The following is an 18,408-nucleotide window of genomic DNA, read 5'->3' as shown; positions in this document are numbered from 1 at the left end:
AATATCTTCATAATCAAGCCAAAAACGTCACTTAACAAAAGTACCTGTTTTTGAATTTTTAGAACTCATCGCCAAAACATTGACGACTAACAAAATCCTAACAAGTAGCATAATCACAATGACATACAAGATAAACCTAAAAAATAAAGCCGCAACAAGAAGAAAACTTAAAAGGAAATTAGGAAGAGGACAATGCCAAAGTGACACAACTCTTTTGGACTCCCGCGCCCAAAAGAACTAATACGACAAAAACACATGCACATTAACACACAGTAGGTTTGCAAGATAGATATTGCTAGGATCTTAACCTTCAAGATTCGAAAAAAACCTAATCCCACCAACGGATTTTGGCACCAAAGTCACCAAAACACTCTCGTCATGATCAGCACCCCACGTCCTCCAGCAACTCCGTTATTCCAGGCTTCAACTTTGTGTTGGTCTTCTCCTTGTTCTTTGTGTTGTGTGGCACCGCTGAAAAGCTCCCAGCAAACTCCGACTTGTCTGGCCCAATCTCATCCTCGTCGTTCACATAAACGTCAAACTTCACAACCGTACTCCGGTCGTAGTCGATCCCCTCAATGACCAGTATTTCCTCTCTCTTCCTTCTCCGCCTTGCTCCTCCCCTTCTTCAGCCTCGACACCGTCATCGTTATCGCCTTCTCCAAAGCTATTGGAAAAACGGTGAGCGGAGTCAGCCCCTTGGCCCACTAGGCGGCGGCGATAGCTGCGCCAATCGCCGATTTCGCCACCTTTTTTGACATGCTAGAATCCTTTGCCTTTGGCTTCGGCTTCTTATTCAACCATGGAATGTCCACTTTTTCGAGGCAGTCTCCGACCTTCAGACGAACGAGCTTTGCGTTCTCGTTGTAGAATAAAAACGTGGAGTTAAGCCGGTCAGAGTCGGTGAAATGGGTTCTCGTCTTCCCCGGTATATGTTTCCAAAGATTCCACATTCTGTCGACATTGCCGTGGTGAGCGTAAAACATTGGATCTCGGCCCGCCGAGTAGAAGTTCCCCATGTCCTCGCCATTTGTGTTGTTCTCATTCCCACAAATAATATGGATGGGTATGTGGGGGCTATTCTCAATGGAACCGGGCGAGTTTTCAGGCGCATCCCCGGCCCTATAGTCGCCACCGAAGAAAAGCGACTGTGTATTGGCACCGGATACCATTTGCCGATACATGACTGTCATGTTCTCCTCCACCTGTTCCTCAAAAGCCTTCGCCGGTTTGCCGGCATCATTTTCCGGCGATGCGCTCCGGTTCACGTCATAGAACGCGGAGCTTGTATCGGAGGTAAACATGGACGGCATTGTCATGCCGTCGGGATGGTCCCAATTCCAAAACGGAATAGCGAAAGTCGGATCACCGATGAGCTTCCCCAAGATCCTCTCGAAGAAGTACAAGTACCAGCGGTGGAAGGGAAAGAAGAGCCAAGAGTTATGAACTTGGAGTTCAACACCAGGATAGCCAGTCTGGCCGTAGGCACTGTTGCAGTAGGCACAATGAACATCAGCCTGTTGCGAGAAGCTCCGCAGATCAGTGTCGGGGAAAGCTTTCATGAGTGACAAAGCTTTGTTGTACTTGGCTATGCACTCCTTGTCAACCTTGTGAGCCGCAGGTCTGACTCGGAACTCGGTAACGGCGGGTAACTTGAAATCTGTGGTCTCTATGGATGTTGGTGGACAACAATCCCAGTTGCGACCACAATCTCTCCAATACGTTTACGAGGGCTCGGATTAACAGATTCCTGAGTAATAAATTTATTAGTGAAAAATTATCTTTCTTCTACGTTATATTAAGTATCAACAGAAATACCACTATAATAAAAAAAATTCATTATAAAAAAATAAGAGTGATTTAAGAGAAAGAGCTTTAAGATATTGTGATAGTTTTTAAAAAAATTGTGAGAGAAATTGAGAAAAATTAAGAGAGATAGAGAGAAATTAAGAGGGATTGAGAGAGTTTGAGTGAGAAAAATATTTAGGGGATGAAGAGTATTTATAAGAAAATTTTTGGGTTAAAAAATTAATTTTTTCCCCCCAAATTCGGATCTAACGGCCATTTTTTTCTCGGCGGTTCGGGTTCGGGCAGAAAATCGTGCAACGGTAAAAATGGATTAAAAAAATCGTTGGACATGCTTCGGGTCGGGTCGGGCGCCACGGTCAAAAATAATAGCCGTTGGTCGGGCTCGGACTTCGGGCAACTCGGGCCGGAGTGAAAAAATTTAAAACAATTCCGGCAGACGATGGTTGACGGCGATCTCACAGTGGCGGACTCCGGCGATTTGTCCATTTTCAGGCAGTCTAAGCCTGAGCCCAAAAATGGACAATGGACGGGCCGGCCTTTGGGCTGTCCGCCGAGCCTAAAAAATTTGAGACTGCCCGCCGAACCCAAAAAAATTGGGATTCGGACAGCCAGCCGGCCCAAAGTTATAACACTAAATAGGATAGTGCCGTTAGACAACTCAGCAGTGCCACATTTAGTCAAGTCTGGTGCAGCTATTGGGTCGGCCATGGCGAGAGGGTTGGATCCAATCCCCGTAATGCCGAGACCGATGAGGACGTTCCTCCGGTCAACCTTTCCGAGTTGAGGGCGCCGTTTTGTTGGTGTCTCATCGGAACTGGCATTGCATGAGATTGATCTCCTTACGTGGGATTGTCTGCGTTTGGCCGTGTTAAGGGTAGATTTGTTACGAGGAAAAGGACACAAGGAAGTGGTAGTTGAGGAACTCGTGATCGTGAGTAGTTGAGTGAGGGGGGAGATGCCACGCTGCTCTTTGGATTTTGCTGTGGATGCAATAACATGGGGAAGGGAGAGAGCGCTTTTTAATAGGGATTACTCTGGTTTCCTGGATTAAAAATATAATATTTTTTTTCCAATCACGTGTTGAATTAAGAGTAAAATAATTGGTTGAATTAGACGAGAAGAAACTTTAGGCTCTGTTGAATCTTATATATTACATCATATGCTACTTCATTTCAAGCACTAACTTCGGACGGGAATCTTATATATTTGAATTTATTATAATATTTCCGTTTAATCTAATTGCCCGCTGTTTATTTTTATCTCGCAGACAACTAAAGAGTTGATTGTTTCATACGTTTAAATACATGATTTTGATTCTGTTACAGTATTTTCTTCTAACAAAAAATTTAAATTTAAAATGTTAGAATCAAATATCACTAGTTTAAACGTATAAATCAAACAGACTATAACTCTCACTCTTTCACTTTCTCCTCCTTAATCTCTCCACCCTCTGTCATTCCACTTATTTTCACAACCATTTGAATAATGTGGCCGTCAGAGATAACTATGTAATTGTGAATGAAGCATATATATTGCAAGAAGAAATGACTAAAGCCAACTCGCGCAGCTCAGTTGGAAGCTTACTGTATACTAGAAAAATAAAGTGATTAAAATTATTAGATTGAAGGATAATAATCACCTTAGTACCATGTGTTACTTGGAAAAATCAATTTGGTATTATGTTTTTCATAATATTAAAAAGATACCTTGAAGTTTTTAAAAATGTCACTTTGATACTTGAGGTCATTTTTAGGACATAAAATGAATAAAATGACCAAGCTATTCTAAATTCTTATTGATTAACAAAAGTAAATAATTTTCATGTCCCGAGAAAGGACCTTAAAATACCAAAACAACATTTGTAACAATTACTGCTGCTGCTGCTGCTTGATAGAATAATCACATGGTCAAGTTGATAAAAGTTATGAAATATGGTGTAAACTGTTCCCTATAATTGTCCTTAGGGAATCGACATCTTTAAAAATTTAAAATATTTCACGTTTTATGTGACTAGTTTTTTTAATACTTTGAAGTAATTACCATGTAACTATCATGGTTCAATATTAAAAATTATCACCAGTTTTGAGATTGCAGATGAAAGCTACTAATAATAATTTAATAAAACAATTGGCAAAAGAAGAGATTTAGCTTAAAGCTTCCTCTCAGTAGTCTGAAATTTTTTATCAAAAACAAATTAGTACGTATTATTCTTCTAATGATTTTTTAAAGTCAAATTCGATCGTGTATTACATTTGCACTTTTTGTTTTAAGATTTCAAAGAGACTGCGATTATGAAGTTCTTGACTATTCGAGAACCATTACAGACGTAAGAATCTAATTAATATCTGATGACATTGCAGAACATGGCAACCATCTTTTTAGTATCCATTCACATGATCTTCATATAAATTAGACATTTAGAGTGTGTTATTTTCACAACTCAAATTTTTTTTTTAATATAAGAGAAAACAATATAACAAAAAAGTTTTTTTTTTAATATAAGAGAAAACAATATAACAAAAAAGTTTGAGTGGTAATTACGTCCGAAAAACCACTCTCTTTTCACTGAAATCCTAATATCAATGAGTATCAGAACGAAATCCGCTATCAATCTTAATGTCTCGAATTGTCTCTAACTAATTAAAAAAATATATCGTAATATTATAGACTCAAACAATTAAACACGTAAAAGCAGCTAAATAGTATTTTAAAATTTTTATATACGTGTCATATCATTGCTTAAACTCTATTTTTGAAATTAAAGATTAAACTAGTGATCTAAATTTTATTATCATTATATATACGTGCTGTTGGAAAGCTCTCACAGAGCTGAGCGCGGAACCATGTTGGGGTGGTCCAACTCCTCTAGAATCTAGGCGAGAAATTGCTAAAAAGTTTCTATTTTTAAACTTCATAACTTCCTCTCATCCGAGAACGAAATCAGGTGATTCTTGTTCTGATCAAAACCAACTACTCCTCCTGCCTCAACAGTCGCCAAAAAAACTACCGCTGGATTCTCCACCATCACGAGGCCACTATCCACCGTAAATCCCGGCATTCTCGGACCCCGTGATCAAGGTCAGCAAGCTCCTAGTAGCCTGATCTTCAAAATTCTTCACTCACTTTTAGGGTTGAACAGCCGAAATGCTAAATTCTAGAGTAATCCTCGTCACCACCATTGAGTTTCAAATTCGTGTAGTTCCTGACAAAATTGACCAAAATTAATATCGCCGTGAACTTGAAACGTCCTCAAAACGACGGGAACCGGAGACACCGTCGTCTAACATCAATCAATGCTCATTGATTAGTGAGATTGACCGATCAACAGTTGATCCAGACACCCAATGTTTGATTCTCAACCTCTCGGACGCGTTCGTGGTGTTGAAATTGTGAAATGAGATTTCAAAGGTTAGATTGGTGATTCAAATTTTTGACGCTCATTTCATTTTTGTGAACCGGACTAATTTCTTTCACCACTAAATGTTGTGGACTAAAACGGTAGGGATTCCATTACTCATTTTTATGATATTTTATAAAATCAATTAGTAATTAAACTATTTGATTTGCCCTTATGTTAAGATGATTTGTGTGTGTGTGTGTGTATGAATTTAGAAATTACATGATTGATGTTGGAAATGCTTTTAATGATGAAATTATATATGTTGATATCTAACCTTTTAAATCGCTGATGATAACATTTATGTATATTTTGTGATTTTATGCGATTATCAAAAATTGCTTTTAATTTGGCGACTTCACTGGATATGAAATTATGATTTGATATATAATTGTGCAAGGGTGGCATGTCTTGTAGTTATGGCAAGTCGGAATCTATTTAAAAACTGTTTTTAGTAGCTCAAAAAATTTGGATTCTAATAATAACGAAAATTAGTTGTTATGCTATCAAATTTTTATTTAATTAAATTAAATTTGATATATTTAGTTTTTAGTGATTTTAGTGGTCTTATAAACGAACTGCATGGTTCGCCTTCTCAAATGTTTTTCAAACTGTACAAATCTGTGTCATTGTGGAGTATTATATATTTTGCTGCGAGCTTCAACAATACGCAGCGCGCTGATGGACTCCTCTATGGCCATCTACATACTCATCGAGTATAGTTATACGAAGATTGCTACATGTATATATGTACTCTTTCACAGGTTGTCTATTTAGGTAATAACGGATCACTCTTTTCTCCATTCTTTCTTCTGTATTAATAACAATATAGATATATGATTTGACAAGTCATTATAATATGTATATATTTGACTTTCTATTTGATTTATTATAATTTTTCAATATAGATTTATGATAAATTTTCAATCTTGATGGTTTGTGAATGTTTTGGAATGGTCTAATAACCATGCAGGCCTTCAATATAATAATAAGAAAATCGAAAGGTGAGTAAATGGATTCTCTATTTGGCAGGGTGTGCTCACCCTTATTGACGAAATGTTTATCCAACTATCCCTACAATTTGATTATTGTTATATGTGAAATGCTAGCGTCTCGTGTTCACTATTTCATGCGCGGATTTAATTATCTCATTTCTTGTTTAAATGTAATAACATATCTTTTTTTTCCTAAAAGTGGATTAAATGTAATAACATTTCCTTTTTTTTTTCCTAAAAGTAGATTAAATGTAATAACATATCTTTTTTTTTTCTAAAAGTAGATTAAATGTAATAACATATCTTTTTTTTTTTCTAAAAGTTGTTTTCATTAAGAAAATTGAACAAAAGGAAAGCTCAATAAATATAGAAAGTGACAAAAAAGTGATACTAACATTTCTCCGTACTATTATTTATGTATGGGTCCTCTTCCTCATCCAACTAGTATATTTATTCTATTTCTAACTCTTAGCTATGACTGTGGTCGTGCAGGTACATGGATGATATGTAGAGTGGTACTTCCCAGTACAAACTTTCTGTTTTTTTTTTCTTTTGTTATGAAACTACTGATTATAATTAAGGCTTCGCAGTTGGACTTTGTTTATTTAAAAAGGATATATTATTGAATATATTAATTTGAAATTTTGAATTTATCTTTTAGTATTTTTTTTCTTATTTTAGAGATTCTGAAACTAATATTATTTGTTTCTAATTTTTTAATGGACAATTTTATCGAATGTTATGGTTCCTTGAAATTTTATATATACTTTCAATTTAGTCATTAGTCCCTGATTTGGATCGTGACATCTATCCACATCGCCATACAATATCCGTATTTGGTAAATTAACTACTTAATTTATGGACTAGCGTTGGTAGGAAGAGATTCAATCCACATATAGGTGTCACGCCCCGAAAACGGGACGCGGCTAATTAAAAATAAATATAAAATAAATCAGGATTTAATATTCTAAATCTGTAAAAACGAGATTGATTAGAAAATAATAATAAAATAACGCGAGAGCTTAAAAAAACTTATAAATAATTAAAACAGTCTGAGGACACTATTTTACTTGAAATATTACAACACTGAGACAAATGGTGCAGTAGAGTTAATACAGAAATTTAATTCACCTTATATCTTGAAGCTAATTTATAGTAATCTCTATGAGATACTAGAACCGCTCAGCAACTCTAAACCAAATTATGTTATATACTAAAATAGTTCACATGATTACCAAAATCATGTCCTTTTCAATATTAAACACAAACAACTTAAATATTTCTTCATTTACTAGTTCCAACAGTATAATAGAAATTCAATCTACTAGTGAAATACATAAAACGTAGCTTAAATACTCAGAATTTATAATTCATGTCCCAAATCATCTCAAGGCCAAACTGTTAAGTAACAGGCTTTACAAGAGGAAGGAAGAAAAATCCTACCTCATCAGGAAAATATCTACTGAACTATTCTCCCAATACTTGCACCTCCTTGTTCTCGCTCTAATTGTTCCGAGGACCTACAAAATTGCAGACCAAAAGTGGAACCCTAAATCTGATTTCCAAGTTGGTTTGCTTCAAAAACTTCAAATTTCTACCAGTTGGTTAAATTTCTTTCAAGATTCACTCAAGATTTTGTGGTTCCTCTGTGGTTTTAATTTGACGAGAGAGAGAGAGAGAAAAAGAGGGCTGGTGTTTCTTTTTTCTGCAGAAAATGAGCAAAAGAAAGAAAGGGAAACGTAAAAGAGAAATTGGGTGAAGGAAATATTAATGTGTTAATGTTACATAAACCCACTAATGTGTCTGGAACCTCTCAAGCGGTGCGTTGGAAGCTAATGAACATTCCAAAATGTTCCTTGCTGAAGTCACGTGATTTCTCAAAGTGGGAGGTAAAAATGTAATTCAAAAAGTTTCGGTAAAGATGAAAAATTTTAAAAATAATCAAAATGTCGTAAAATTAAATTTCATGACTAAAAATATTAATATTTATTCTCAAATATTTAATTTGGCACACTAATAACCTCAATTTCACATAATTAAGCATAAACCTTCACTTTAGTTTTGCCGGGCGTTACAATATGTGATCAATAACTATTTTCAAAATAAATAAAGCACTATACACTGCTAAAATGTTGTTTAGACTACGATAGTATGCAAACTTGCGTCATTGAATCACCATGAAGTTCATTTGGTACTGAATTTAGATGGATTAAGTTATTTGAACTAAATTATATACTTTTGTTTTCACCCTAAAAAAAACTTGGAATATTTTTCAAAAAGAAAAATGAGTAATTAAGATCATGTTTATTTCACCAATTCGAGTTTTATAACAGTAAAAAATTATTAGAAATAGTGACATCTAACTTTTTTACTACAGTAAAAAACTCTCACATAAAATCACATCTTAATTTAAATTAAGAAACTAAACGGACCCTAATTAATTTTTTTTTTAGTCAATTATTGCAACCTACAAACCAAATGCTTACAAGTTTAACTTCCCTAAAAATGCATAGAATTAATAATTTAAAGCAAAAAGTTGGAAAAGTCGTACTACATTGTACTGCGTTAGAGATGGTGTACTAACGTCAGTACCGCTAAAAGGGGCGAAAATGGACGGCCAAGAAAAATCATTATATATATAATAGTACATCTATAATTTGCAAACATTATGGGGTTAATATGCTAAACTTTTCAGGATCAAGTGCTCCATATGCTTAATTTCCACACTTACAAGTAAATTATCATGCTAATCACCGCAATTCCAGCTGTCTACTGAGTAACATTTGTTTTGTTGCAATTTGTTTGGAGGAGTTTGTTGTACTATTTATAGCAATATGGTCAGAGCTCAGAATAAACGATATTGCACAAATCAGAACGGACGGATAGTCTTCATAACTAGCAGGTAACTTACATCTATATATTTGTGAGCCGGTATAATTTTGTTTAAGCTTGTAAATTTTTCATTTGCATATATGTTTCTTTTTCGTTGTTTTTGATCTTCTTATATATCTCTTGCGTGATCAAATTTCTGTGGTGTTTGTGTTGTGTCTTAATTAAGCAACTCAAATCTGCCTAAAATATATGTATCAATCGCAATATTCCTTGAGGGCAAAACTTCCTGCAATTTTTTCTGTTCTTTTTGGTTATCGGTGTCCTCTTATTGCTAAGTTACTGGAAAGTCCCGTTTATGTTTTATGAAAATTAGATGTGGAGAAAAAGCTTATCCAAATTTCAAAGTGCACACGCTACTTTAATATATTTTAGGGGAATTTTTTAAACGATAATTACATTGCTTTTGGGCAGTTGAATCAAAATTGTGAAGTGCGAGACAGACCACTATGTTCTATATGTATGTGTATGGAATAAAGATTAATAATTACATTATTTAAACGATAATATATCACGTATCGATAAAAAATGCGTTATTTCTTCTCTCTCGGGATCTAGCTCCACCTTAAGACCCCTGCCCAACAAGTTTGTTATGCGGTATTTGATGTGTGGTAGCATCAGTAAAAACATCATTTACATTTTTCAAATAGAATTAGGTCAGGTTTTTTCCACGGATCCTAAGATTTCTAAATTGATGAACAAAATAGGGTAGAGTAACACCAATAATCTCCTTTTTGTTGAGAAAAAAAAAAAAGATTAATATATCACGAGGGAACGGAAATGTATTCTATCATTATAGAAAAAAAGAAAGAGAGAAAAAAAATTGTAAAATTTACCGCATATGAGTGTAGATTTTTATCTCTCATTCTTAATTCATACTTTTTTGTTAGTATAGTAATTTGACTAAAAAGGTTAAAGGTATCTCAATTAGTACACTTTGAAAGCCCAACCGAGAGGATTGGAAAAATTGGAAATCTTGGGGAAATAGGAATGGTATAAATAGAAACCTAAAAAAGCTTTTCCAAATACTTGACTAATCATATGTGCTATGTCTATAATCCTTCCGCGAAAACAACCTTAGTCAAAGACTCAACACAGTAGTTCCTACGTGGAAAATTGAGTTTCAATTATATATTTTTAATTCAATATATGATTTCTTTGGCTCATGTTTTTTATTAGGTGATATTATAATCATTTATATATATATATATATATATATGTTCCCATTCAATTATTGTAAAACCAACATTATTTCATACCATTCAATTATTATAACGAATCACAAACAATAATTCGAATCATGACATCATCTAGCAACCAAACAACCTAATATCTATATTACCCTCCACTTTGTTGGAAACCAACCACAAATGCCATATGCACCACCACGAGACTTTACCTTTTCGTTTTGATCTCTATTTTTCTTCCTAATCTCTTTTTAGAATCTATATCCCGCGATATACTTTAATTTATACTCAGTTCTTATGGAGGGAAAAAAAATCAGGAAGTACAACTTTTATTCATGTCCGTTGCCAAACAAGCAACATATCTAGAGCACGCTGCTGAAAGTAAAAGGCAGAGTTAGTACTCATAATGGTACACAAGACAAACCTGAAAAATAAAGCAGCCCAACCAGAAAAAAAAGTCGACAAATGCAACCCCAGAACAGCGATAGCGCCTGAGTGCTCCACTTGACACAACTCTTTAAGAAACAATTATTTATCAACCACGCCCAAAAGAACGATTATGACAAGTACACATGCCCAACATACACAGCGTTTTGGAGATTGATAATGCTAATTAATGGATCTTAATCTTTAATATTCGTAAACAATCTTAACACCACCAACGGTAACGTTACCAGATTTGGGCACCAAAGTGACCAACACATCTTCATCGTCATCAGCTCCCACGTCCTCCAGCAACTCTGTTATTCCAAGCTTCAATTTTGTGTACGTTTTCTCCTTGTTCTTTGTGTTGTGTGGCACCGTCACAAAGCTCCCAGCAAACTCCGACTTCTCCGGCCCAGCCTCATCCTCGTCGTTCACGTACACATCAAACTTCACAGCCGTACTCTTGTCGTAGTCGATCCCCTCAATCACCAATATTTCCTCTTCCTCTTCCTTCTCCGCCTTGCTCCTCCCCTTCTTCGGCCTTGGCACCTTCACCGTTATCGCCTTCTTCAGCGCTATGGGAAAAGCGGAGAGCGGGGTCAGGCCCTTGGTCGACTCGGCAGCGATTGCTGCTCCAACAGCCAATTTTGCCACCTTTTTTGACTTTGGCTTCTTTTTCAGCCATGGAAGGTCGACTTGTTCGTAGACGTAGCCGAGCTTCTTAGTGTCGAGGCAGCCCGCGACCTTAACACGCACGAGCTTCGCATTCTCGTCGTAGAATAAAAACGTGGCGTTAAGCCAATCAGGGTCGGTGATATCGTTTTTCTTCTTCCCCGGTAGCTGTTTCCAAAGACTCCACATCCTGTCGACGTTGCCGTGGTGACAGTAGAACAACGGATCTCGTCCCGCCGAGTAGAAGTTCCCCATGTCCTCGCCATTTTTGTTATTCTCATTCCCACAAATAATATGGAGGGGTATGTGGGGTCTACTCTCTACGCTACCGGGGCTGTTTTCTGGCGGTTCCCCGGCCCTATAGTCGCCACCGAAGAAAAGCGACTGTGTATTGGCACCAGACACCATTTGCTTATACATCGTGGTGAGATTCTCGTCCACCTGCTGCTTATAAGGCTTCGCCGGTTTTCCGGCGTCTTGTGACGGGCTGTAATCGAGATCGATCACGTAGGGAGGCTGATGCGATGGGCTTCGGTTCACGTCATAGAGCGCGGAGCTTGTATCGGAGGTAAACATGGACGGCATTTTCATGCCGTCGGGATGGTCCCAGTTCCAAAAAGGAATAGCGAAAGTCGGATCACCGATGAGCTTCCCCAAGATCCTCTCGTAGAAGTACAAGTACCAGCGGTGGAAGGGATAGAAGAGCCAAGAGTTATGAACTTGGAGTTCAACACCAGGATAGCCAGTCTGATCGTAGGCACTGTTGCAGTAGGCACAATGAACATCAGCCTGTTGCGAGAAGCTCCTCGGATCAGTGTCGGGCAAAGCTTTCATGAGTGACAAAGCTTTGTTGTACTTGGCTATGTACTCTTTGTCAACCTTGTGAGCCACTGGCCTAACTCGCAACTTCGTAAAAGGTGGTGGCTTGAAATCTATGATCTCTAAGGCTGTTGGTGGACAACAGTCGACTGGTAGGACAGTGCCGTCGGACAACTCAGCATTGCCACATTTAGTCAAGTCTGGTGCGGCTATTGGGTCCGCCATGGCGAGAGGGTTGGATCCAACCCCGGTAATACCGAGGCCGAGGAGCACATTCCTCCGGTCGACCTTTCCGAGTTGAGGCCATTGTGATGATGCCTCTTCGGAACCGGCATTGCTTGAGAGTGATCTCCTTACGTGGGCTTCTCTGCGTTTGGTGTTAAGGATAGAGTTGTTACGAGGGAAAGGACACAAGGAAGTGGTAGTGGAGGAACCAGTGATCGTGAGTGGCTGAGTGAGGGGCAGAGATGCCATATTGCTATTTGGATTTTGCTGTGGATATTGCAATGGCAAGAGGAAAGCTGAATTTTTTCTTTTATAAGGATTACTCTCTGGATATTGCTCGTGAGTGGTTGGGAGAAAAATTTTATTTTTTTTTAATAGGGATGAATTGTTTAATTATGCCAATCACGTGTTGAATTAAAAGTAGATGTGCACGTGGCTGAGTTAGATAAAGATCTCACTCTTTCACTTCCTCCTCCTGGTTAATATTTCCTCTCTCTTGTCATTCCACTTATTTTCACAACCATGGAAATAATGTGGCCATCAAAAATATCTATATATTTTTGTTTAAAATATATTGCTACGTGAAGTGACTTAAGCCTTTTATTTGAAAAAATCACTTTGGTAGTCATTTTTCATAATATTAAAAACGTACCCAGAAATTTTTAAAACGGAACTTTGATACTCTGAGGTCTTGTTTCAGACATAAAATTGTGAGAGATAATATTCTTATTGATTGGTAAAACTAGAAATGGCCTTAAGATATCAAAATGATGGGTGTGTTTAGAACTCGCTTCAAAATGATTTTATTTTTTTGTATAAAAATGAAAATGAAAACGTTTTCAATCTCATACACAAATCATTTTTAAAAAAGTGTTTGGTAGTTTTATCAAGAGATTATTTTTAATATAAAAAAATTCATTAATGTCTCTCTCTCTTTCTACTAGAGAGAGGAAAAAATGAAAACAAAAAATGAAAAACGACTAAAAGTCATTTTTCATTTCTTTCTCATTTTACACTAAACTGAAAAATCGTTTTCATTTCCGTTTTTTGTTTTTAATTGTGTCAAACGACGTTTCTCTCCTGTTTTCATTTTTTTTTCTTGAAAAACGTGAAAAACAAAAATAAAAACAACTCTAAACACAACCGATGTTTTTCAAAAACATCAAGATATTTTAATATTATGATAAACGCGTGGCGCATTAAAGTGATTTTTGTCAATAACACGAAGGTGTCAAAGTGAATTTTTCCCTATATTGGACCATAATCAGCACGAGGAAGTGGTGGGATTCTATGCGTTTGGTGTTAAGGATAGAGTTGTTACGAGGGAAAGGGCACAAGGAAGTGGTAGTGGAGGAACCAGTGACCGTGAGTGGCTGAGTGAGGGGCAGAGATGCCACATTGCTATTTGGATTTTGCTGTGGATATTGCAATGACAATAGGAAGGCTGAATGTTTTCTTTTATAATGATTACTCTCTGGATATTGCTCGTGAGTGGTTGGGAGATTTTTTTTTTAATAGGGATTAATTGTTTAATTGTGCCAATCACGTGTTGAATTAAAAGTAGATCGTGTACATGGCTGAGATAGATAAAGATCTCACTCGTTCACTTCCTCCTCCTGGTTATTATTCCCTCTCTCTTGTCATTCCACTTATTTTCACAACCATGGAAATAATGTGGCCATCAAAAATATCTATATATTTTTGTTTAAAATATATTGCTAGGTGAAGTGACTTAAGCCTTTTATTTGAAAAAATCACTTTGGTAGTCTTTTTTCATAATATAAAAAACGTACCCAGACATTTTTAAAGCGGAATTGTTTAAGACATAAAATTGTAAAACTAGAAATGGCCTTAAGATATCAAAGTGATGTTTTTCAAAAACATCAAGATATTTTAATATTATGAAAAACGCGGGGGACATTAAAGTGATTTTTGTCAATAACACAAAAGTGTCAAAGTCCCTATATTGGACCATAATCAGCACGATGAGTGACTCATATACCAGATCATATTTATATATGTAAGTTGTGGAATCAATGTTCTTTGGACAATTAATGATAAAGTTTCTAATCCTATCAAACCAATGATGTGATTGTTATGATGGGATACTTCATAGGCATTTTCTATAACCATCTAGGTACATGAATTTAAAACGTTTAAATATCAAAAATTTATGCAAAGAACGTCCCAGTTAATGTGTGTATATATATGTATATATGGTTCGAAAATTTTAGAAAATAAAAATAGGAAGTAGGAAATAAATAAATAAGAGAATTAAGCCTAATCATTATTACTTATTTTATGCAGCTCCAAAAGAAACATATTGAAGGTGCGTAAGCAAATAAAATTAAATTAGAAGGAAAAATATTAACGGTTGATGCAAAAGGAGAAATTTAGCTGGGGTTATTAGGTTCCTATGATATAACTCTTTCCATTGGAAATTATGTGGTTCATATTGTGTCATGCTTAATCTCAATTAGCGTTCACACTAATATGTCTGACTAACACGCAGAGTGAGGTTGAATAAAAGAAAAAGGGCGGGGCTAACTCACATTTGGAACTATACGTATTGTCAAATCTTTGTCGACACATAATTATAAAATTGACGGTGGTGTTTTCAATACTTTATGCAATAATCACGCTCGTTATGTAGCTATCTTTTCATGTTTTGTGCGATTACTATGTGACTAGCTACCATGGTTTAATATTAAAAATTTATCGCCATTTTGAAGATGAGAGATGAAAGTTTTTTTTTTTTTTTCTTTTCTTTTTTTTAAGGGAGGGATGAAAGTTACTAAAAATAATAAGTTCACAAAAAGTAATTGAGAAAAAAAGAGATTTAGCTTCAAGCTACCTCATAGTAGTCTCAAAAAAAAAAAACATTTTTAAAAAATCAGAACTTATTATTCTTCTAGCTAGATTTTTTTTAGTCAAATTGGATAGTGTATCGCATTTGCACATGTTGTTTTAAGACTTCAAGGAGGATGCAATTATCATGTTCTGACGATTCGAGAACTTTAAGGAAATTAGAATCTAATATCTAATGACATTGCAGCACATGGCAACCACTACTTTACGATTTCAGTTCCCATATCATCGTGATCTTTATATTTCAACATTTAACTACCTAAAAACCTGTCCTCTTTCGCAGTATCCTAACATCAATGTGTATTAGATTGAGACCTGCTGTCAATCGTGATGTTGTAAATGATCTCATACCAATCATAATATACCTCATAATTTTATAGACTCATTTAAACATGTAAAGTCAATTAAAAAGTATTTTAAATTTTTTATATTTTGTGTTGTATGATTGGTTTAACGCTTCTTTTAAAATTAAGATTTAAATAAACAAGAAAAAATAAAGAATTTATTTTTAAGAGTGTATGAATCTAAATTTTTACTCTTAATAAATATTCTTTTATTAGTGTAATTATTTAATTAAAAAATTATAAATCAAAAATAAAAAATAAAACTCATAATCCGTACACTTTACTTTTTAAATCATTAATCTGAATCCTGTTATCCAATAGGTATATATACGCGTACGTTAATTTTATTGTGTTTCAAAAAGGCACGTAGATGTAGCCACGTGGTATTGTGAGCCCCTGCCAGTGGAAACCCAGTTTCTGTCGTTACATTGGGCATCTAGGTAAAAAAACAAAGGCATGCAGAAAAGAAAGGTCAAATCAAATATATCTAATTTTGTCATCATGCATATTTTAATTACTCTTTTACGCAAAAGCTATGTTTGGAATGAGATCAGAATATTTTGGTAGGGTAGTTCAAAACATTACTATGATGTGAAGAACATCTTTTATCTAAAAAAGAGTTGATAGAATTATAATTTGTTATAGTATACAAAAGTTACTATTATTACTAATGATCACCATCCTTTATTCTACATGGCTTAATTTGCCATAAAATATCAATTTACAAAAACAAAAAGTGATAAAATATCTAACATTCAAAAATATATATTATATTGTCAATGATCGTTTCATAGGAGCGGGATAATGCTTAGATGAGGATTTGTTTTCCCTGTTGTATGAGAAAAATGCGTGGTAGTACTAGACATTTTTCCAAGACAAAGTCTTTATTATGACCTCTTTGCTCTCCTGTGTGTTATTTCCACAAATTAAATCATATTCTAAATTTTTTTTATGTGATAAAAATTACTGTAATAAAACAATTGAATTTAAATTTTTGTGTAAAAAAATACTGTAATATTAAAAAAAAAATTTGAGTTGTGAAAAAAAAATAATAATAATAGTAATCACGAGACATATGAATATTCTAATGGGGCTCGTTTTCGGTACCCACTTTTGTTGTTTAGCAATTTGTAGTCCAACGTTCAGAGAATATAATCCCTTGCACAAGATTATTGGTATTAAAGAAACCTCCTTTCTCCATTTTATTATTTCAATTTGTTGCTTTTTCATAATACTTTTGTAGAGGAAACTCGATTATTCCCAAGTACTATCAATTATTACATCCAAGAGCCATCGGGGTAGGTAGAAATAATTGCCCATCTTTCTAACCACGTGATTCCCATGTTGTTGACTAACATTTTTTTTTTTTAGATAGTTGTGTACTGGTTGTCCATATACTCTGTCCCGTCCTAATTTCCCAATCCTATTTTCTTCTTTTTTTCTGCTGTCTATTTTCTTAACTTTTTTATTACCTTTTGATCAAAACCCAAAATGATCATTTTGATATAGATACTATTAAGCACAGTAGTTATATATTTTTGGGCGTTGGTTGCAGCCTTTTTTTTTTTTTTTTGAAAAGGCGTTGGTTGCAACTTTGATTTTACTACGCTCCACGTTGATAGATACTGGTAATATATTAAAGTTAATCAAATGCTGTTTTTAGTAAATTTTTTTGGGAAAAGGGGAACAGAGAATGGAGAATGGAGAAATGCCGTGTCCGCAACATATTGCATTGGTGTTATATAAAATTTTAGATATGAGAGTTTAATATATAACATGATTTTAACATGGTTATAACTTATAACTAAAATCCAATTAGGTAAAATAGTAAGAGCTCACATTTAGCATGCTATTGAAGTTGTCGTGTATAAGAGCACGTTTAATTCGTTGATTTGAGTTTTTAATTCGAATTGAGATTTGATTTTATGTGAGAATTTTTTACTGTAATAAAAAAAGTTAAATGTGACTATTTTTTAGAACTTTTTACTATAGTAAAACTCGAATTCTAAATTCAAATCGGTAAAATAAACGGGTCTATCTACATCGAATCTACAAATAACGCTTTTTACTTTTTCTTTTTAAATGACCTTTTGTTAGGTGTTTTTATTTAATTGGTATGGGAAATCCGCGGTTTAGAAATGTTGTGAACGTGATTTGCATAATGCGTTATTCACATCACATAAGTACTTAAAAAAAAGAATTTCTTTTAGAATTCTACAATAAAATATGGAAAAAAAATCATTCTTGGATTCTTATTAGAATTAGTTCTAGATATATCTTGTTTTGATAGCTATTTAAAGTATTAATTATCTTGAGAAAAAACAAAAATCAAACCAATAGATATAAAAAACCAATAACTTTAAACTAGGATATCATAGCAACCCACCACTTACGGGTGCTCAATAGGTGTTTGAACTCTTACTAAAATTCAGTTATAAATTTAGTGGGTATCGGAAGGGTGTATACATTGTATTACTTAGGGGGGCGTTTGGTATGCGGGAATCAGTTGAAATCATATTCCCAGGAAAGTGATGGAGGGTAATATGATTCCTAAGAATAATACATTACTGTGTTTGGTTCCATACATAAATCTTTTTCAAATTTCTAAGAATATTACATTACTGTGTTTGATTGTTCGCACGAAGAAGATCCATAATAATAATATTAATAAAATAATAATATTATTATTATTAATAAAAATAATCATAAAATATTATTAATAAAATATTATTAATATTAATATAATAATTTTATTATTATTATTAATATAATAATA

General features: G+C 34.6%; 1 protein-coding gene and 1 pseudogene across 1 annotated transcript; both read right to left on the bottom strand.

The window, feature by feature from the left end:
* Positions 1 to 303: 303 nt before the first annotated feature.
* Positions 304 to 4,867, bottom strand: LOC112092330 (annotated as a pseudogene).
* Positions 4,868 to 10,576: 5,709 nt separating this feature from the next.
* On the bottom strand, positions 10,577 to 12,764 carry LOC21395352 (polyphenol oxidase I, chloroplastic). The gene has a single exon (XM_010102264.2). The coding sequence runs from the start codon at positions 12,667 to 12,669 to the stop codon at positions 10,909 to 10,911; it is 1,761 nt and encodes a 586-aa protein (XP_010100566.1). The 5' UTR covers positions 12,670 to 12,764; the 3' UTR covers positions 10,577 to 10,908.
* Positions 12,765 to 18,408: the final 5,644 nt, after the last annotated feature.

This window comes from Morus notabilis, unplaced genomic scaffold (genome assembly GCF_000414095.1).
Source record: "Morus notabilis unplaced genomic scaffold, ASM41409v2 Scaffold1428, whole genome shotgun sequence".
NCBI lineage: Eukaryota > Viridiplantae > Streptophyta > Magnoliopsida > Rosales > Moraceae > Morus > Morus notabilis.
This window is presented reverse-complemented; position numbering and strand designations above follow the sequence as displayed.

What these genes read in the sequence shown, in the direction of transcription:
- LOC21395352 (XM_010102264.2), bottom strand. Translation starts at nt 12,669, where the DNA reads ATGGCATCTCTGCCCCTCACTCAGCCACTCACGATCACTGGTTCCTCC.